The sequence below is a fragment of the Ranitomeya imitator genome, chromosome 3, assembly GCF_032444005.1.
Source record: "Ranitomeya imitator isolate aRanImi1 chromosome 3, aRanImi1.pri, whole genome shotgun sequence".
NCBI classification, from domain to species: domain Eukaryota; kingdom Metazoa; phylum Chordata; class Amphibia; order Anura; family Dendrobatidae; genus Ranitomeya; species Ranitomeya imitator.
In genome coordinates, this window is record NC_091284.1 from 574,720,576 (window position 1) to 574,743,925 (window position 23,350).

A 23,350-nucleotide genomic window follows, 5' to 3' on the forward strand; every position below is an offset into this window, starting at 1 on the left:
CTCGTGGGTGTATGCCATCCGGACCCGGAGATTTATCTATTTTAATCTTATTTAGCCGGTTTCGCACCTCTTCTTGGGTTAGATTGGTGACCCTTAATATAGGGTTTTCATTGTTTCTTGGGATTTCACCTAGCATTTCATTTTCCACCGTGAATACCGTGGAGAAGAAGGTGTTTAATATGTTAGCTTTTTCCTCGTCATCTACAACCATTCTTTCCTCACTATTTTTTAAGGGGCCTACATTTTCAGTTTTTATTCTTTTACTATTGATATAGTTGAAGAACAGTTTGGGATTAGTTTTACTCTCCTTAGCAATGTGCTTCTCTGTTTCCTTTTTGGCAGCTTTAATTAGTTTTTTAGATAAAGTATTTTTCTCCCTATAGTTTTTTAGAGCTTCAATGGTGCCATCCTGCTTTAGTAGTGCAAATGCTTTCTTTTTACTGTTAATTGCCTGTCTTACTTCTTTGTTTAGCCACATTGGGTTTTTCCTATTTCTAGTCCTTTTATTCCCACAAGGTATAAACCGCTTACACTGCCTATTTAGGATGTTCTTAAACATTTCCCATTTATTATCTGTATTCTCATTTCTGAGGATATTGTCCCAGTCTACCAGATTAAGGGCATCTCTAAGCTGGTCAAACTTTGCCTTCCTAAAGTTCAGTGTTTTTGTGACTCCCTGACAAGTCTCCCTAGTGAAAGACAGGTGAAACTGCACAATATTGTGGTCGCTATTTCCTAAATGCCCAACCACCTGCAGATTTGTTATTCTGTCAGGTCTATTAGATAGTATTAGGTCTAAAAGTGCTGCTCCTCTGGTTGGATTCTGCACCAATTGTGAAAGATAATTTTTCTTGGTTATTAGCAGAAACCTGTTGCCTTTATGGGTTTCACAGGTTTCTGTTTCCCAGTTAATATCCGGGTAGTTAAAGTCCCCCATAACCAGGACCTCATTATGGGTTGCAGCTTCATCTATCTGCTTTAGAAGTAGACTTTCCATGCTTTCTGTTATATTTGGGGGTTTGTAACAGACCCCAATGAGAATTTTGTTACCATTTTTCCCTCCATGAATTTCAACCCATATGGACTCGACATCCTCATTCCCTTCGCTAATATCCTCCCTTAAAGTGGACTTTAGACAAGACTTTACATAGAGACAAACCCCTCCTCCTCTCCGATTTTTACGATCCTTTCTAAACAGACTGTAACCCTGTAAGTTAACTGCCCAGTCATAGCTTTCATCTAACCATGTCTCGGTTATTCCCACTATGAGAGGGTCTCTTGCATTTATGTTTAGAAAATGATGTTCTTTTAACTCCAGAATATGTGGTGTGTGAGTATCGACTTCCAACTTGGTGCAGGCTATCTCTAGTATGACTGTTACGTGTTACGGAACCACTCAGCACCCAGAATATGTTGTGCAGTTATATGTATGTATAATAGGTTCCATGTGAGATGTATGTTCCTAATGCATCACCCCCCAGGCTGCGCCCCTGGGCAGAGGGGACACAATATTCCCCTTTTGTCCGCCCCCCACCTTTGTAATTCCCACAGTAAATATCGGCAGGCTCTGGCCACCTATGGCGATTGTAATGTATGTCTGGCCTGCCACTTTTCTATTGGCCTGCCCTCTTTATCTGTGTGATATATTCTGTGTCCTTTGAGTAAAGTGTTGTCAGACTGGAAATACGTGGAGAAGCAGTGATCTTTTATGTGCGCCCATGTAACCAAGCAATTCCAGCCAGCGTCCTTCATTCAGACTCCAGCCAAAGCAGAGTGGACCTCCTGAACCACGGGGTGGAGCTGAAAGAGGTACCCCAGCTTGGTAGACCCTGTTACACTGGTGGCAAACAGCGGGATATGATACCCCTTCTACAGGAGGAAAGGAATGAATGGAAAACAACTACCAGAAGTTAAAGAGGACTACATTAAAAGATCTGGTGGAAGCCCAAGGGTTGATCGCCAACAACAAAACAAAAGCGGATTTGATAGCAGCCATCATGGAACACGACAGTGCAGCGCCCCCCAATGTGAACGTGGAGGAGACTGAATAACAGAGGGAGGTAAAGAACAGACTGGCGTTCTATGGCCAAACCCTGCAGTAGAGATTATACGATAGGTGATGGCTGATGTGCGTACTGATCTGAAGGAAAAGATGGCCAAGCGGACCAGGATAGAGCTAGCCAAGATGGAGATGGCAGAGCGGACCAAAGTGGATCTGGCCAAGATGGAGATGGCAGAGCGGAGAGAGGAGAGTCAGCAAGCAGGGGGAGCTCTGGCCTTCGACCAGGTACCTTCAACAATAAGCCACAAAAAGATCCAGTATAATGCCTTCCGACAGTTGGGGAAGGCAGAGGAAGATGTTGATGGCTTTATGCAGGACTTTGAGCGGCAGTGTGCCCTTGATCAAGTGAAGCCGGAGGAACGGGTGCAGATTCTGGCCAGCAAGCTGACAGGCCGGGCAGCGGATGCCTATTACACGGTGCCTGATGAGGACTGTATGGACTATAAACGGATCAAAAAAGTGATCTTGGCCCGGTATGCGCTGACACCAGAGGCATACCGCCAAAAGTTCCGCGGACTTATAAAATGTGTAACCGATACCCACGCTGAATGGGCCTGTAAATTACGGCGGTCACTGCTACAGTGGGTACAAGGGAGCCAAGCAACCACTAAGGAGGACGTTCTCCAGCTCTTCTTGTTAGAACAATTCTTTAATGGACTAACCCCCGAGACACAGGAATGGCTTTGGCACAGGCGGACAACGACTCTTGAAGCCGCTCGTCTGGCCGATGAACATCATGATGCCAGGAGGCCTCAGTTGTCGGGATCAAAGATGGTCACTAGGGGTCCGCCCATGGACCTGGAGGGCCCCAAACCACCGAAGATTGTAGGGGGACCAGCTAGAAACCCGGCCTACCACAGTCCCCCTGGGGCGCGATGCCACACCTGCCGTCAGCTGAGCCACCTGCAAAGACAATGTCCCAACCGGACTCAGCATACCCAGTGGCCAAAGGCGGGAACAGCTACCTTCAGCCGGGCTGCTGTACACTGCTACCAAGGCAAAGCTGACCCGGCATTGGGGGCAATGACTAACCAAGGGGTGGAAGAGATGGAGGAAGTGCTGCATGAAATAGACCCCGTGCAGGCAGCCCGGGCAGATAATCGACAACAGCATCGACAGGTCGTGTGGGTTAATGGGAAACGTATGCAGGGACTAAGAGATTCCGGGGCAACTTTGACCCTTGTGAAGCCTCATCTCGTCCGGGACCAAGAGAAGACGGACCGGACAGTGGCAGTTCGTGTAGCAGGGAGAGCTATACATCGACTGCCCACTGCCAGGATTCACCTGAAATGGGGAGTCGGGGATGGTCTTGTTGAGGTCGGCTTGATGGAGGATTTGCCTGCAGACGTCTTGCTGGGAAATGACTTGGGGCCCATGTTGTCTGCCCTTCTTGGTTGCCCCTCTGGCTGAGACATATCCTGTAACCCCCCGGAGACCAGCTCGAGCTGCGGAGGCGGAATCACACTCAGAGGAGGCCCAGGTAAGACATCCCAGCCCTACACGTATTCCCATAGCCAGACACATTTCTTGGGCCACCCCAGAGGAATTTAGGAGGGAGTTACTTGAGGATCCTTCATTGGAGGGATATCGTGGGAGGTCACAGGAGGGGAGAGGGGTACTGGAAGGGGAACAGTTTGTATGGAAGCAGGGACTCCTCTACCGGATCACAGAGCAGCACCACACAGGAACGAGCCCCACTATAAAACGACAGCTGGTAGTTCCCAAGAAGTATAGGCAGGAGTTACTGCGAATCTCTCATGACATACCCTTGGCGGGCATTTCGGCGTGAGTCGCATCAGGCATAGTCTGACACAACTTCTTTTGGCTGGGGGTAACCTATGATGTTCATCAGTACTGCCAGACCTGTGACAGTTGCCAGCGCATTGGCAAGACGGGAGATCGATGCCAGGCCAAATTACTCCCCCTCCCCATTGTGGAGGAACCATTTAGCCGAGTAGCGGTCAATCTGATAGAGCCGTTAGCCAAACCCAGTACGTCGGGGAAAAGGTATATATTGACAGTGATAGATTATGCCACACGGTATCCAGAAGCGGTTGCGTTACCTAACATACTGGCAGAAATGGTGGCGGCCGCCCTGCTCCAGGTTTTCTCACGGGTTGGATTTCCCCGGGAGATTATTTCGGACCAGGGTACCCAGTTTACAGCAGAGGTGACAAACCAACTGTGGAAGCTGTGCGGCGTAAAGTCCATTAGAAGCGCCCCATACCACCCGCAAACCAATGGGTTGTGTGAACGCTTTAACGGGACGTTAAAACACCTCATTGGGACTTTTACCAGGACCTACAGGGACTGGGAGAAATTCTTGCCACACCTCCTGTTTGCCTATCGGGAGGTGCCCCAAGAATCCACGGGGTTCTCCCCGTTCGAGCTGGTATACGAGAGACGGGTAAGGGGACCCCTAGACTTAGTGCTAGAACACTGGGAAGGGTAGGGCCTCATAGAAGGGGTACCTATTGTACCCTATGTGCTGAAATTCCGGGACCGCCTACAGGAGCTGACCCAGGCTGTACGTGAGAACATGCAGGTGACCCAGCGGCGCCAGCGCGTATGGTACGATCGGAGGGCCAGAGAGCGCACCTTGGAAATAGGACAGAAGGTCCTGGTGTTAAAGCCCACTAGGCAAAACAAGTTCCAAGCTGCATGGCATGGGCCCTACCAGGTAATGGGGAAAATAGCCGACACAACCTATAATGTCGCCGATTGTGACGACCCCAGGGTTATCCGCATGTTCCACGTGAATATGCTGAAGCCCTACCGGGAGCGCCCTGAAGAGGTAGTGGCCATCTGTGCACCTAAAGCAGAGAATTTAGCCGGACTTCCCTTGCACGAATGTCTTAGGGGAAAGGACTCAATCTAAAACATGGGACCAGGTACATTTGGGTGAAGACCTAGGCCCCTTGGAGAGACAGCAGGCGGAGGAGTTGTTAAGGCAGCAACAGAGGATGTTTTCGGGGAGACCAGGGTACACTCGCCTGGCACAACACAAGACCCCCCTGTGACAAAACCCCTTCCGCATCCCTGAGTCTGTACAAGAGGGGATGCGACAAGAGATACAAGAGATGTTGTGTTTAGGGGTCATTGAAGAGTCAGATAGTCCCTGGGCATCCCCCGTAGTGTTAGTGCCCAAGAAGGATGAGACTACACGGTTTTGTGTAGACTATCGTAAGCTCAATGAGAAAACAATTTAGATTGTGAGCCCCATCGGGGACAGTGATGATAATGTGTGCAACCTGTAAAGCACTGCGGAATATGTTAGCGCTATATAAAAATAAAGATTATTATTATTAAAACCGTGACGGATGCATATCCCATGCCGCGTGTGGATGAGTTGTTAGACCGGCTGGTGGGGGCAAAGTATTTGACCACCATCGATCTATGCAAAGGCTACTGGCAGATTCCCCTTAGTCCTGACGCTATTCCCAAGTCGGCATTTGTCACCCAGTTCGGCTTATTCCAGTTTCAAGTTATGCCATTCGGGATGAAGAATGCCCCGGCAACCTTCCAGAGGCTGGCTGACCGACTTCTGGATGGTCTCCAGGACTATGCTTGTGCCTACCTGGACGACATCGCCATCTACAGTGCGACATGGGAAGATCATCTAAATCACCTAGAGACCGTATTGGACAGGATCCACAAGACCGGATTCACCCTGAACCCAAACAAGTGTCTCGTGGGCAAAGCAGAGGTTCAGTATTTAGGGCATTGGGTGGGAAGTGGGAAACAGCGACCAGCGACTAAGGGGAATCTGCCAGTAGCCAAGATTGAGGCCATAGCCAAATGGCCCACCCCAAGCACTAAAACCCAGGTCATGGCGTTTCTAGGGACAGCGGGGTATTACAGGAAATTCGTTCCCAATTACAGCAGCGTAGCCTAGCCCCTCATTGATCTGACCCGTAAGAAGCAACCCCGCCAAGTAACCTGGACCCCAGAGTGTGAGGAAGCCTTCCGCCAACTAAAGGACGCCCTCACCAATACCCCTGTACTGGCCGCACCCGATCCAACTAAATGTTTCCTTGTTCACACAGACGCTTCTATGTTTGGATTGGGGGCAGTACTGAGCCAAGTCGGGCCAGACGGCCAAGAACACCCGGTAGCTTACCTGAGTCGGAAACTACTGCCCCGTTAAGTAAGCTATGCGGCCATCGAGAAGGAGTGCCTGGTGGTAGTATGGGCACTCAAAAAGTTGCAACTATATTTGTATGGATGACAGTTTTCCCTCCTAACGGACCATAATCCCCTAGTCTGGCTTAATCGGTTCTCCGGAGTCAACGCCAGATTGCTGCGGTGGAGTTTAGCCCTACAATCTCTGGACTTCACCATCCACTACAGACCCGGCAAACAAAACGGTAATGTCGATGGACTAAGTCGACAAGCGGAACTTGTACCAACCCCATAAACTTCGGTCATCCCCAAACCGATCTGTTAAGGATCAGACTGTGTATGCCGATCGCGTCGCTGAAAAGGGGAGCCGTGTTACGGAACAACTCAGCACCCAGAATTTGTTGTGCAGTTATATGTATGTATAATAGGTTCCATGTGAGATGCATCAGTCCACAGGCTGCGCCCCTGGGCAGAGGGGACACGATATTCCCTATTCCCCTTTTATCCGCCCCCCCACCTTTGTAATTCCCACAGTAAATATCGGCAGGCTCTGGCCACCTACGGCGATTGTAATGTATATCTGGCCTGCCGCTTTTCTATTGGCCTGCCCTCTATATCTGTGTGATATATTCTGTATCCTGTGAGTAAAGTGTTGTCAGACTGGAAATACGTGGAGAAACGGTGATCTTTTATATGCGCCCATGTAACCAAGCAATTCCAGCCAGCGTCCTTCATTCAGACTCCAGCCAAAGCAGAGTGAACCTCCTGAAACACTGGGTGGTACTGAAAGAGGTACCCCAGCTTGGTAGACCCCGTTACAATGACCATTGCAATTTATACTGCCAGCAGTGAATTGACAGAAAGGGAGAACAAGGTTCATGTCACATAAATATTTTTACTCTCAAACTGACTATAGTTTTATCTACAATTCTCAACATTGAAATTACAACACCAAGAAGATAAGGTTTTAGAATTCTGAAAATCACATGATTGACGGACATGTTAATGATAAGCAACTGATGAAAAAAAGAAATGGCAGCAAAGTTTAACCCCTTTCTGACATTAGACGTACTATCCTGTCGAGGTTGGGTGGGCCCCTATGACCACCGACGGGAAAGTACGTCATATGCGATCGGCAGCACTCACGGGGGAGCGCTGCCGATCGCGGCCGGGTGTCAGCTGCCTATCACAGCTGACATCCGGCACTATGTGCCAGGAGCGGTCACGGACCGCCCCCGACACATTAAAGATGATCGCGATGTGCCGGCGGTACAGGGAAGCATCGTGCAGGGAGGGGGCTCCCTGCGGGCTTCCCTGAGCCCCCCGCAGCAACGCGATGTGATCGCGTTGCTGCGAGAGTCTGCTCACCCTCCCTCCTTGCTCCAGGCCCGGATCCAAGATGGCCGCAGATCCGGGTCCTGCAGGGAGGGAGGTGGCTTCACAGAGCCTGCTCAGAGCAGGCACTGTGAAGCCTGCACTGCTCTAAGTCAGATCGATGATCTGACAGAGTGCTGTGCAAACTGTCAGATCATCGATCTGTGATGTCCCCCCCGGGACAAAGTAAAAAAGTTTTAAAAATTTTTTCCAAATGTGTAAAAAAAATTTAAAAAAAATTCCTAAATAATGAAAAAAAAATATATATTTTTTCCATAAATACATTTCTTCATCTAAATAAAAAAAAACAATAAAAGTACACATATTTAGTATCGCCGCGTCCGTAACGACCCGACTTATAAAACTGGCCGACTAGTTAACCCCTTCAGTAAACGCCGTAAGAAAAAAATAAAGGCAAAAAACAACGCTTTATTATCATACCGCCGAACAAAAAGTGGAATAACACGCGATCAAAAAGACGAATATAAATAACCATGGTACCGCTGAAAACGTCATCTTGTCCCGCAAAAAACGAGCCGCCATACAGCATCATCAGCAAGAAAATAAAAAAGTTATAGTCCTGAGAATAAAGCGATGCAAAAATAATTATTTTTTCTGTAAAATAGTTTTTATCGTATAAAAGCGCCAAAACATAAAAAAATGATATAAATGAGGTATCGCTGTAATCGTACTGACCCGAAGAATAAAACTGCTTCATCAATTTTACCAAACGCGGAACGGTATAAACGCCTCCCCCAAAAGAAATTCATAAATAGCTGGTTTTTGGTCATTCTTCTTCACAAAAATCGGAATAAAAAGGGATCAAAAAATGTCACGTGCCCGAAAATGTTACCAATAAAAACGTCAACTCGTCCCGCAAAAAACAAGACCTGACATGAGTCTGTGGACCAAAATATGGAAAAATTATAGCTCTCAAAATGTGGTAACGCAAAAAATATTTTTTGCATTAAAAAGCGTCCTTCAGTGTGTGACGGCTGCCAATCATAAAAATCCGCTAAAAAACTCGCTATAAAAGTAAATCAAACCCCCCCTTCATCACCCCCTTAGTTAGGGAAAAATTAAAAAAATGTATTTATTTTCATTTTCCCATTAGGGCTAGGGTTAGCGCTAGGGTTTAGGGCTACAGTTAGGGTTGGGGCTAAAGTTAGGGTTAGGGTTTAGATTACATGTACAGTTGGGAATAGGGTTGGGATTAGGGGTGTGTCAGGGTTAGAGGTGTGGTTAGGGTTACCGTTGGAATTAGGGTTAGGGGTGTGTTTGGATTAGGGTTTCAGTTATAATTGGGGGGTTTCCACTGTTTAGGCACATCAGGGGCTCTCCAAACACGACATGGCGTCCGATCTCAATTCCAGCCAATTCTGCGTTGAAAAAGTAAAACAGTGCTCCTTCCCTTCCGAGCTCTCCCGTGTGCCCAAACAGGGGTTTACCTTAACATATGGGGTATCAGCGTACTCAGGACAAATAGGACAACAACTTTTGGGGTCCAATTTCTCCTGTTACCTTTGGGAAATTACAAAACTGGGGGCTAAAACATAATTTTTGTGGGAAAAAAAAGGATTTTTTATTTTCACGGCTCTGCGTTATAAACTGTAGTGAAACACTTGGGGGTTCAAAGTTCTCACAACACATCTAGATGAGTTCCCTGGGGGGTCTAGTTTCCAATATGGGGTCACTTGTGGGGGGTTTCTACTGTTTAGGTACATTAGGGGCTCTGCAAACGCAATGTGACGCCTGCAGACTATTCCATCTAAGTCTGCATTCCAAATGGCACTCCTTTCCTTCCGAGCCCTCCCATGCGCCCAAACGGTGGTTCCCCCCACATATGGGGTATCAGCGTACTCAGGACAAATGGGACAACAACTTTTGGGGTCGAATTTCTCCTCTTACCCTCGAGAAAATACAAAACTGGGGGCTAAAAAATAATTTTTGTGGGAAAAATTTTTTGTTTTATTTTTACGGCTCTGCATTATAAACCTCTGTGAAGCTCTTGGTGGGTCAAAGCGCTCACCACACATCTAGATAAATTCCTTAGGGGGTCTACTTTCCAAAATGGTGTCACTTGTGGGGGGTTTCTACTGTTTAGGTACATTAGGGGCTCTGCAAACGCAATGTGACACCTGCAGACTAAGTCTAAGTCTGCATTCCAAATGGCGCTCCTTCCCTTCCGAGCCCTCCCATGCGCCCAAACAGTGGTTCCCCCCACATATTGTGTATAATCGCACTCAGGACGAATTGGGCAACAAATTTTGGGGTCCAATTTCTCCTGTTACCCTCGGGAAAATACAAAACTGGGGGCTAAAAAAATAATTTTTGTGGGAAAAAATCTTTGTTTTATTTTTACGGCTCTGCATTATAAACTTCTGTGAAGCCCTTGGTGGGTCAAAGCGCTCAAAACACATCTAGATAAGTTCCTTAGGGGGTCTACTTTCCAAAATGGTGTCACTTGTGGGGGGTTTCAATGTTTAGGCACATCAGTGGCTCTCTAAACGCAACATGGCGTCCCATCTCAATTCCTGTTAATTTTGCATTGAAAAGTCAAACGGCGCTCCTTCCCTTCCGAGCTCTCCCATGCGCCCAAACAGTGGTTTACCCCCACATATGGGGTATCAGCGTACTCAGGACAAATTGTACAACAACTTTTGGGATCCAATTTCTTCTCTTACCCTTGGGAAAACTAAAAAATTGGGGGTGAAAAGATAATTTTTGTGAAAAAATATGATTTTTTATTTTTACGGTTCTGCATTATAAACTTCTGTGAAGCACTTGGTGGGTCAAAGTGCTCACCACACCTCTAGATAAGTTCCTTAGGGGGTCTACTTTCCAAAATGGTGTCACCTGTTGGGATTTCAATGTTCAGGCACATCAGGGGCTCTCCAAACGCAACATGATGTCCCATCTCGATTCCAGTCAATTTTGCATTGAAAAGTCAAATGGCGCTCCTTCGCTTCCGAGCTCTGTCATGCGCCCAAACAGTGGTTTACCCCCACATATGGGGTATCGATGTACTCAGGACAAATTGTACAACAACTTTTGGGGTCTATTTTCTCCTGTTACCCTTGGTAAAATTAAACAAATTGGAGCTGAATTAAATTTTTTGCGAAAAAAAGTTAAATGTTCATTTTTATTTAAACATTCCAAAAATTCCTGTGAAGCACCAGAAGGGTTAATAAACTTCTTGAATATGGTTTTGAGCACCATGAGGAGTGCAGTTTTTAGAATGGTGTCACACTTGGGTATTTTCTCTCATATAGATCCCTCAAAATGACTTCAAATGAGATGTGGTCCCTAAAAAAAAATGGTGTTGTAAAAATGAGAAATTGCTGATCAACTTTTAACCCTGATAACTCCCTAACAAAAAAAAAATGTTGGTTCCAAAATTGTGCTAATGTAAAGTAGACATGTGAGAAATGTTACTTATTAAGTATTTTGTGTGACATATCTCTGTGATTTAATTGCATAATAATTCAAAGTTGGAAAATTGCGAAATTTTCATAATTTTCGCCAAATTTCCGTTTTTTTTCACAAATAAACGCAGGTACTATCAAAGAATTTTTACCACTATCATGAAGTACAATATGTCACGAGAAAACAATGTCAGAATAACTGGGATCCGTTGAAGCGTTCCAGAGTTATAACCTCATAAAGGGACAGTGGTCAGAATTGTAAAAATTGGCCCGGTCATTAACGTGCAAACCACCCTTGGGGGTAAAGGGGTTAAATATCCCGATTTTATTTAGTATTGAGTATGAGCTCTTCATGCAGACATACATGCACTTACATTACTTATCGGTTGGTTTAGCAATGTTGCACTTTGGCATGCAAATCATCAAGATGTGTTTGCAATTGTCAACTAGTGACGTCCCCGATGTCCTCGATGGGAGACACTACAGACCATAGGATCCTGTATGGGCCATGCAGGCTGCTCACAGTTGCATGAGTAGCATGTTGTCTGGCTTTGTTGTGTTGAAAAACTGCTCTTAGAACACTTTGGAGAAATGGTCGTACCATTAGTTCCACGGTTAAATCTATGTAACACCAAGCTGTTATTGTGCCTGGAATGAAGTCTAGAGGGATCCAGTTACCATACATTATGCCATGCCACCGCGTCAGATGGCTTATGCTCCACATTGAGCTAGGAGCCAGATACCCAGCTGCAGGTGTTCCTTTACACCACCTCCCAAGAAGGCTATCATGTTATAGAGCAGTGTTTCTCCACTCCAGTCCTCAAGACCCACCAACAGGTCATGTTTTCAGGATTTCCTTAGTATTGCACAGGTGATAATTTCATCACCTACTCAAGCATTAATTCCATCACCTATGCAGTAGTAAGGAAATCCTGAAAACATGACCTGTTGGTGGCTCTTGAGGACTGGAGTTGAGAAACACTGTTATAGAGCAAGACTGCAGTAAAGACTTTAGACAATGTGGAGGTAACGTCACACTAATTCTACTAGAGTGGTGTGCTATTATGTTTGGTGGCTTAAAATATGGTAGCAGACCCGTCTATTTTTCATTTTAGGTGTATACACTAACAGCTCAGCATTACATTGGTTTGTCAAGGAGAAACTGTTTTAAAACACAACAACGCAAGGCTGCAATTTGTTTGTGCTGTGAGTAGCCTGTGTGGCCTAAACATGCTACCATGGCCTGCAGCGTCTCCTGACCTGTTTCCCTCCAGCACATCTGGGATGTAATTGGATGGCAATTGCAAAGGGATTTGCATGTCCATGTGCATTTACTGTGGCAGAATTTTTCTCGGGCAACCATTTTTAACTTCTTTGATAGTAATCAATCGCTCCTAATCGATACTGAAAAGAACTAAAAATTTTGTTTCAATTTTTTCATCCTTAGAATATCACTTAGGCTACATTCACATTTGCGTTCTGCCGGGCTGCGTCGGTCGCAGCCGCGGCGACGCATGCGCCATGCGCCCCTATATTTAACATGGGGGCGCATGGACATGCGGTTTGCGATGCATGCGTTTTTTTTGCCGCAAGCATTAGGGCGCAGAGGACGCAGCAAGATGCATTTTTTTTGCGTCCAAAATTTGGCAAAAAAGGACGCATGCGTCGCAAAACTATGCGTTTTAGCGTGTGTTTTTGTGCGTCTTTGTTTGCGTTGTGCGTTGCGTCGCTGACGCAACATCGCACAACGCAACTGTGAACGTAGCCTAACACGTCTATCAATCGTGTGATTTTAATATTTCCACAACTTTTCCTTCTTGGCTCAGTAGTTTTAATGTTGAGCCTTTTACACAGGAGTGATGAATCTCTCTTCCGAGAGAATCGTATCGAAATTGTAATGAAACTCGGTTTAAACTCTGATCAGAGTTTGAGCCGAGTGTCGTTCTACTGTGATCTGATTCTCTTGGGTGAAAGAATTGCTGCACAGGTGTGGAGAAGACGCAGAACTTAATTTCTCCATTGCCTGGGTCTACATATATCGGACTGCACTTTGATGACATTCGAGTGCAGTCCAATGTTTTACACGCACCCATACACATGAAAGGTTGCACATGATCCGATGTATATAGCCTTTTTCTCATGCCAAAATGGCGTATGCTATCTGATCAAACATTGGATAGCCCCCGTCCAAGATATATGCTTGTGTGAGCGAGCCCTGAGGAGTGTATATAACATTACTGGGTCACCTTCACATTAAGATATGTACACCAAATTATTGAATACAACAGAAATTATTGGTTGGGATTTGATTCCATCACATACAAGTATATAGTCTGCATTACCATTTGTTTTTGTTTGGTTTTTTTCACAAACACTTTTTACATTTAGGTATGGAGGTCATAAAAATTGAGTAGAAGTGATAAAATTATCCAAATTTTGTGAAGTCTTTTTATCTGTTTGCTTAGAAAAACAGAATTTATCTATGGCATTTTCTCAATTAGCGGAGTATCATAGAAAATAGTTTTGCATTTCAAGCAGAATTTATGTGCTTAGAATTTCTGACTAAACTTTACACTATATATAGCTGTTGACTGAACAACTCTGTCACCAATTGTTTAGACTGGAGCTACCTAGCACAACTCCCCCATACACAGGAGCGCGTTCTCCCATACACAGGAGCGCGTTCTCCCATACACAGGAGCGCGTTCTCCCATACACAGGAGCGCGTTCTCCCATACACAGGAGCGCGTTCTCCCATACACAGGGGCGCGTTCTCCCATACACAGGAGAGCGTTCTCCCATACACAGGGGCGCGTTCTCCCATACACAGGGGCGCGTTCTCCCATACACAGGAGAGCGTTCTCCCATACACAGGAGAGCGTTCTCCCATACACAGGAGCGCGTTCTCCCATACACAGGAGCGCGTTCTCCCATACACAGGAGAGCGTTCTCCCATACACAGGAGAGCGTTCTCCCATACACAGGAGAGCGTTCTCCCATACACAGGAGAGCGTTCTCCCATACACAGGAGCGCGTTCTCCCATACACAGGAGCGTGTTCTCCCATACACAGGAGCGCGTTCTCCCATACACAGGAGCGCGTTCTCCCATACACAGGAGAGCGTTCTCCCATACACAGGAGCGCGTTCTCCCATACACAGGAGAGCGTTCTCCCATACACAGGAGAGCGTTCTCCCATACACAGGAGCGCGTTCTCCCATACACAGGAGCGCGTTCTCCCATACACAGGAGCGCGTTCTCCCATACACAGGAGAGCGTTCTCCCATACACAGGAGAGCGTTCTCCCATACACAGGAGAGCGTTCTCCCATACACAGGAGAGCGTTCTCCCATACACAGGAGCGCGTTCTCCCATACACAGGAGAGCGTTCTCCCATACACAGGAGAGCGTTCTCCCATACACAGGAGAGAGTTCTCCCATACACAGGAGAGAGTTCTCCCATACACAGGAGAGAGTTCTCCCATACACAGGAGAGCGTTTACCCATACACAGGAGAGCGTTCTCCCATACACAGGAGAGAGTTCTCCCATACACAGGAGAGCGTTCTCCCATACACAGGAGAGAGTTCTCCCATACACAGGAGAGCGTTCTCCCATACACAGGAGAGAGTTCTCCCATACACAGGAGAGCGTTCTCCCATACACAGGAGAGCGTTTACCCATACACAGGAGAGCGTTCTCCCATACACAGGAGCGCGTTCTCCCATACACAGGAGCGCGTTCTCCCATACACAGGAGAGCGTTCTCCCATACACAGGAGAGCGTTCTCCCATACACAGGAGCGCGTTCTCCCATACACAGGAGAGCGTTTACCCATACACAGGAGAGCGTTCTCCCATACACAGGAGCGCGTTCTCCCATACACAGGAGAGCGTTCTCCCATACACAGGAGAGCGTTCTCCCATACACAGGAGAGCGTTCTCCCATACACAGGAGCGCGTTCTCCCATACACAGGAGAGCGTTCTCCCATACACAGGAGCGCGTACTCCCATACACAGGAGAGCGTTCTCCCATACACAGGAGAGCGTTCTCCCATACACAGGAGAGCGTTCTCCCATACACAGGAGCGCGTTCTCCCATACACAGGAGAGAGTTCTCCCATACACAGGAGAGCGTTCTCCCATACACAGGAGAGCGTTTACCCATACACAGGAGAGCGTTCTCCCATACACAGGAGAGCGTTCTCCCATACACAGGAGCGCGTTCTCCCATACACAGGAGAGCGTTCTCCCATACACAGGAGAGCGTTCTCCCATACACAGGAGAGAGTTCTCCCATACACAGGAGAGCGTTCTCCCATACACAGGAGAGCGTTCTCCCATACACAGGAGAGCGTTCTCCCATACACAGGAGAGAGTTCTCCCATACACAGGAGAGCGTTCTCCCATACACAGGAGAGCGTTTACCCATACACAGGAGAGCGTTCTCCCATACACAGGAGCGCGTACTCCCATACACAGGAGAGCGTTCTCCCATACACAGGAGAGCGTTCTCCCATACACAGGAGAGCGTTCTCCCATACACAGGAGCGCGTTCTCCCATACACAGGAGAGCGTTCTCCCATACACAGGAGAGCGTTCTCCCATACACAGGAGAGAGTTCTCCCATACACAGGAGAGCGTTCTCCCATACACAGGAGAGCGTTTACCCATACACAGGAGCGCTTTCTCTGTCCAGGGCTCCTGTGTTCTTGACAGACATCTTTGACAGTGGCTTATCTTTTAGATAATAAAACAAAGTCAGTACAAAATGCTGTTTCCTTCTCTTCTTTGACATTTGTCAGATCCAGGATGAGGGAGGAGGGGATCCATACACATCAGTGTGTGTGCCGAACCCCTCGATAACTGCAGGTTTAGGCTATGTTCAAATTTCCAGTAATCATCAGAACAGATCCAGTAGCAATCTTTTTTTGTTCATTTAAAAAAAAAAAAACTTATTTCAGCCGATCCATTTTTTTTTTAAACATTGGAGTCTATGGAAAACCGATCCGTTGAATGAATAGCTATCCGTTGTTCTCCCATTTGAAATGGATCCATTTTTTGCTTACTGGATCAGTTTCAAATAGATTATTACTTGAAGGCTTACTGTCCAGTAGTATATGTTATATCCTTATTTCTCCACCTCCAGTAAGCAAAATAACATTTTCTATAAACTTTCATGCTTAAAAAAAAAATCAAGCTAAAATTTGTTTTTTAAAAAAGGACAAAACGGTTGTGTCTGCACATCTTTTTTTGCCAACGGATTGCTGCTCGATTCGTTCTAACTGATAATTACTGAACATGTGAACATAGCCTTAGGCTACGGTCACACTATCAGTATTTGGACAGTACTTCACATCAGTAATTGTTAGCCAAAACCAGGAGTGTGTCAAAAATACAGACTTGGTGACGTGTTTCTATTATAGCTTTCCCCTCTGCTCTTATAAATACTGATGTAAAATACTGACCACATACTGATGGTGTGACCGTAGCCTCAGTCTGTGTTGTAGGTAGAATAGAGTAATTAGAAAGTCTTTGTGCAGTATATTACAATTGAGTTTGGAATTACCGTTGCCGTCGAACTGGAGCAAGTGTTTTCCTAGCGTTCCATTCATGTTGGGACTGTGTGGAATACCCAAACCCACTTACAGATATATAGACATTTTGAATAATGACAAAGCCTTACTATAAAATTGTAGACTAATGACTTGAAGTTAAAGTGTGGCCCTGACTTTGTACAAGTTTTAACAACGCGATAAAAAATGACTATAATTGCAATCTTAGGAAGTTTGTTTTTCTTCCATTGATAATCCTATCCTAATAAGATGATAAGAAATTTGGGAGGCATGGGAGACCTGACATGGAATAGCTGAATTACACACTCTCTTTTTGCCTGATGTCGTTAAATAAGACCCTTCACCAGTTTTAGCATGGTAAAATGACTATATCATGAATAGATGAATAGTTGCTTGTAAATTTTAGGTTAGAATTTAAGTCTAAAATGGTGTTGCCAGATCTATTTCACTGGGGACATGTACTTCTTCCCCTGCATGATGTTTACCAATCAGAAGTAGATGACCACTTACTGGGGGAAGGCAACACACCCCTTTATTAGCTAAAGCAAGTTTCTAATTGTGAGACATGAAAAGACAGACATTCTGTTCTCCTCACTGGTCTAGGAGAAGAGGGCAGATTACCAACGCCTTTCATCTCATGGCAGGTAATGTGTGGGGGGGGGAGTCAGTGCAGCAAATCTGGGCTTTATCTTATTACAAACACTTCTAGCTGCTCTCCTCTAGTGGGGTAAGCTCTGCTGTACTGACTCACCCCCCACTGACTGAAAGCTGAAAGGTATTAGTAATCACGCTCTGCTCTGATCTACTCATTGAATTTTGTAATCACACATGGCTCTTCAGTGGGATCAGTGAGAACAGACTGTCATTTCATGTTTCTCATTGAAAAACCTACACTAAACTATTGTGGGGGAGGGGGGTGGGGCGTTTTTTCCCCCCACTTTTTCCACATCTCGAGTTAAAAATCTCTGGTAATGCCTCCCTTGTACTTAATATAAATTATAATCTAAAGGTTACAAGCAAATACCTCTGCAATGGAATGGAGAAGTAAAAAAAAATATTTTTTTCCTCAGCTCTGCAGCCACTATTCCATGATGTTACCAGTTTGTCATGCTTAAACTGGTGAAAGGTCCTCTTTAACAGTAGGCAAAAAATATATACTTCTGCAAAACAAAATATGGTGCTATGGATCTCCAATTTGTAGATTAAAACTCCAGTTTTACACATAGTGGTACATTTATTAATGCTTGTAATTTGAATAAGATGATTTGTACAGAATTGATAATAATAATCTTTATTTTTATATAGCGCTAACATATTCCGCAGCGCTTTACTGTTTGCACACATTACCATCGCTGTTCCCAATGGGGCTCACAATCTAGATTCCCTATCAGTATGTTTTTGGAATGTGGGAGGAAACCGGAGAACCTGGAGGAAACCCACACAAATATGGGGAGAACATACAGACTCCTTGCAGATGTTGTCCTTGGTGGGATTTGAACTCGGGACCCCAGCGCTGCAAGGCTGCAGTGCTAACCACTGAGCCACCATGAGATGCAATGATTACCTCTGTCCCCTATATCCATTTTAGACCTGATTTTTTTACATCCTTAATTCACAATAATACTTTTTATAGGCCTTAAGCTTTCTAGCTAAAGACCCAAGTATTCTGTATTTTATTAGTCAGAACTTTCATACTTGAAATAATTCCTAAATTTTGTTTTTCTTTTTCCATTCAGTGCCTTAGTCGTGATGCAGCTGGCAATATTAGCATTCAGTTCTTGGGCACAGTGGTGAGTACAATTTTGCCATGCTTAAATGAAAGTGCTTTTTTGTGTACAATATAACAAATAATCACAATTAACTACTACAGTCAATATATATACTGTGCCTTGTGAAAGTATTCAGCCCCATGGAACTTTTCAACCTTTTCCCACATATCATGCTTCAAACATAAAGATACCATATGTAAATTTTTGGTGAAGAATTAACAAGTGGAACACAATTGTGAAGATGAACGAAATTTATTGGTTATTTTAAATTTTTGTGGAAATTCAAAAACTGAAAAGTGGGGCGTGCAATATTATTTCGCCCCTTTAACTTAATACTTTGTTGCTCCACCTTTTGCTGCGATTACAGCTGCAAGTCGCTTGGGGTATGTATCTTATCAGTTTTGTACATCAAGAGACTGAAATTCCTGCCCATTCTTCCTTGGCAAACAGCTTGAGCTCAGTGAGGTTTGATGGAGATCGTTTGTGAACAGCAGTTTTCAGCTCTTTCCACAGATTCTCAATTGGATTGAGGTCTGGACTTTGACTTGGCCATTCTAAAGGTACCGTTACACTAAACGATTTACCAACGATCACGACCAGCGATACGACCTGGCCGTGATCGTTGGTAAGTCGTTGTGTGGTCGCTGGAGAGCTGTCACACAGACAGCTCTCCAGCGACCAACGATGCCGAAGTCCCTGGGTAGCCAGGGTAAACATCGGGTTACTAAGCGCAGGGCCGCGCTTAGTAACCCGATGTTTACCCTGGTTACCATTGTAAATGTAAAAAAAAAAGAAAAAACAGTACATACTCACATTCCGGTGTCTGTCACGTCCCCCGCCGTCAGCTTCCCGCACTGACTGTGTCAGCGCCGGCCGGCAGTAAAGAAGAGCACAGCGGTGACGTCACTGCTGTGCTTTACGGCCGGCGCTCACAGTCAGTGCGGAAAGCTGAAGGCGGGGGACGTGACAGACACCGGAATGTGAGTATGTACTGTTTTTTTTTTTTTTTACTTTTACGATGGTAACCAGGGTAAATATCGGGTTACTAAGCGCGGCCCTGCGCTTAGTAACCCGATATTTACCCTGGTTACCAGTGAACACATCGCTGGATCGGCGTCACACACGCCGATTCAGCGATGACAGCGGGTGATCAGCGACCAAAAAAAAGGTCCTGATCATTCCCAGTGACCAACGATCTCCCACAGGGGCCTGATCGTTGGTCGCTGTCACACATAACGATTTCGTTAACGATATCGTTGCTACGTCACAAAAAGCAACCATATAGTTAAAGAAATCGTTATGTGTGACGGTACCTTAACACCTGGATACGTTTATTTGTGAACCATTCCATTGTAGTTTTTGCTTTATATTTGGGATCATTGTCTTGTTGGAAGACAAATCTCCGTCCCAGTCTCAGGTCTTTTGCAGACTCCAACAGGTTTTCTTGAAAAATGGTCCTGTATTTGGCTCCATCCATCTTCCCATCAATTTTAACCATCTTCCCTGTCCCTCCTGAAGAACAGCAGGCCCAAACCATGATGCTGCCACCACCGTGTTTGACAGTGGGGATGGTATGTTCAGGTTGATGAGCTGTGTTGCCTTTACGCCAAAGATATCGTTTATCATTATTGCCAGAAAGTTCAATTTTGGTTTCATTTTACCAGAGCACCTTCTTCCACATGTTTGGCGTGTCTCCCAGGTGGCTTGTTGCAAACTTTAAACAACACTTTTTATGGATATCTTTGCGAAATGGCTTTCTTCTTGCCACTCTTCCATAAAGGCCATATTTGTGCAGTTTACAACTGATTGTTGTCCTATGGACAGATTGTCCCACCTCAGTTGTAGATCTCTGCAGTTCATCCAGAGTGATCATGGGCCTCTTGGCTGCATCTCTGATCAGTCTTCTCCTTGTTTGAGATGAAAGTTTAGAGGGACATCCGGGTCTTGGTAGATTTGCAGTGGTGGGATACTCCTTCCATTTCAAGATGATCGCTTGCACAGTGCTCCTTGGGATGTTTAAAGTTTTGGAAATCATTTTGTATTTGTTTAAACTTCTCCACAACAGTATCACGGACCTGCCTGTTGTGTTCCTTGGTCTTCATGATGCTCTCTGTGCTTCAAACAGAACTCTGAGACTATCACAGAGCATGTGCATTTATACGGAGACTTGATTACACACAGGTGGATTATATTTATCATCATTAGGCATTTAGGACAACATTGGATCATTCAGAGATCCACAATGAACTTCTGGAGTGAGTTTGCTGCACTGAAAGTAAAGGGGCCAAATAATATTGCACGCCCCACTTTTCAGTTTTTGAATTTCCACATAAATTTAAAATAACCAATAAATTTCGTTCAACTTCACAATTGTGTTCCACTTGTTGTTGATTCTTCACCAAAAATTTACATTTGGTATCTTTATGTTAGAAGCATGATATGTGGGAAAAGGCTGAAAAGTTCCAGGGGGCTGAATACAAGGCACTGTACCAAGTGAACAAGTGATCTCTGTAGTTCCTTTTAGATCTCAGAATATGTGGTGTGTGAGTATTGGCTTCCATGTTGATGGAGGATTTCTCTAGTGTGATCATCATTAGCATTTTATAGCCAGCGATGAATGAACATAAAGAGCGCATAAGGTTCATGTCACATAGATGTTTCAGGTGCCTGTGCCCGGACTGTAGTAATAACTATATTGCATTGCTTTCACATTTTTCACATTTAAGTGTGTAAAACAAATTAATATGTGATGCAGAGTCTATTAGTCACAAAATGATTAGTGATGAGCCAGTATACTCGTTGCTCGGGTGGTCTCCGAGTATTTGTGAGTGCTCGGAGATTTAGTTTTTGTCAACGCAGCTGCCTTATTTATGGCTGCTAGCCAGCCTGAGTACATGGGGGGTTGCCTGGTAGCTAGGGAATCCCCACATGTATTCAGGCTGTCCAGCAGCCGCAAATCATGCAGCTGCGTCAAGAAAAACTAAATCTCTGAGCACTCACAAATACTCAGAAAACTCGAACGAGTATACTCGCTCATCACTAAAAATGGTCAAAATATGGAGTGTATATCATGCACCAATATTTTTGTTTAATTTTTAAGAATCTTTTTACATTAATGTAAAAAGTTATCTTCTAGAACTGGGTCCATGAACAGGAAATGATAAAAGTAGCCCAATTTTTAATTAATAGGGACACTTTTTGGTGCAGAATATTGCTAGATATGTACACTAGCCTTTAGGCTGCTTTAAAGGGCAGTAGAAGACCTCCTGAAAGGGGAGGGAGTGCACTCTTGCTTTGTCAGTTTTGATCATCGGTATTGTTGAGCTACTGGCCCAAAATGTGTGTCATAACTCTGTTGACGGGCTCCTTCCCTGTCCCTAATGCTAGCAGCACCCTACCTCTCCCTGTTCCCTGCATTAATTCTGATGGTGAAGATGCCATGGCCACATACCTTGCCTTAGCTTCTGAATCTTCCCTCTGTCTGAACTCTTCCTCCACCCACGGAAGAGGGAAGTAGTAGTGTACTGTAATATACCAACCAGACTAACAAGTTAATACGAAGAAGGGTAATGAAAAATACCAAACATACAAATATACTCACACATGAACAGAGGGATGCATCGGGGAGTGGAGTATGGGGTTAAACCATAGTAGGAATAGAATATTCAAATTATCACACACTCAAAACCTAGCAACAGTCACTGATAAACCCACCAACCGCTTTCTAATATAAACGAACAAGAACCTCCAGCCATACAGCTAAGCTACTCTGACAATGAGTGCTAGCCAGGGCAGAGATTATATAGGAGATGGGAGTGGCTAACCGTGCACAGCTGAGAGCCTTAACAATCCAGGAGCTCTCAACTGAGCACATTACCCCCTGCACTGCCAACATAAATTTACACAGTTTAATAAGAAAGTGAAGTGCTTCTAATAGAAGTAGGAGAAATCATATTCTGTGATCTTCTGTCTCCTCTCTGTCGCGGTGACACTGTGCTTTCTTCCGATTGTTGCACAGGCAAAGCTGCCTGATATATAGCACTGAAATTGGCCAGTTCAAGAGTTAATAGTGTACTTCAATGATCCAACCAGCATCAGAGCTTTATTGTAACAAGCTTGTAATTACTGCTCATGATTGGACAATTCTGGTAGACTGGTAAATAAGGCTACAAGCCTATAACTAGTGGTGAGTGAGTGTACTCGTTGCTTGGGTTTTCCCGAGTATGCTCGGGTGACCTCCAAGTATTTTTTAGTGTTCGGAGATTAAGTTTTCATCGCCTCAGCTGAATGATTTACAGCTATTAGCCAGGCTGAGTACATGTAGGGGTTGCCTGTTTGCTAGGGAATCCTCACATGTAATCAAGCTGTCTAGTAGCTGTAAATTCAGCTGCCGGATGAAAACTTAATCTCCGAACACTAACAAATACTTGGAGGTCACCCGAGCGTGCTCGGGAAAACCTAAGCAACGAGTACACTCGCTCATCACTACCAATAACCCATAAAATTAAAAATCAATTCTTTTTTAGCACAGAGAGGATTTTATGACAAGTAACTTGCAATATTGTTTGTTTTTACACTTTGCAATGTTTTACATTGCTCTTTTGTTGGTGCAGTTTTTGCAAATTAAGTTGCCAAAACTTTTCAGCAGGTAGGTTGAAATCCCTCCCCAAAAAAAACCTCCTAGCCTTCTATAAGGATATGCCTGCATGTATATGTGTGTTTTTATACATAAAATCCCAATAAAATACATATACATTTCTGAGTGTAATGTAAAAAAATAAGGAAAAGTTCACGGGGTATGAAAACTCTTCGAAGGCACTGTGTGTATAAAGATATACACATATTCACACATTTACACTATAAATATACTGTGACAGGGTCACTGACACAGTATATGCCGAGAGATATATGTCAATGCACATAATGGCGTCAGTGATGTAAAACCAGAATATTTTCCTCCAGCACACAGTGTTGTGAGAGTTAAATTAAACTTGTAGACATGGGCTGGTTTTAGTGGACACCTA

The 23,350-nt window shown here is 44.9% G+C and overlaps 1 protein-coding gene across 1 annotated transcript in view; it reads left to right on the forward strand.

Annotated features, from left to right (window-relative positions):
- Positions 1-23,350, forward strand: part of PCCA (propionyl-CoA carboxylase subunit alpha) — a 791,250-nt gene that overhangs the window by 649,349 nt on the left and 118,551 nt on the right. Inside the window, exon 21 of the mRNA XM_069757971.1 lies at positions 18,294-18,347. Within this exon, the coding sequence (XP_069614072.1) occupies positions 18,294-18,347 (54 nt within the window). The remainder of the gene's footprint in view (positions 1-18,293; positions 18,348-23,350) is intronic.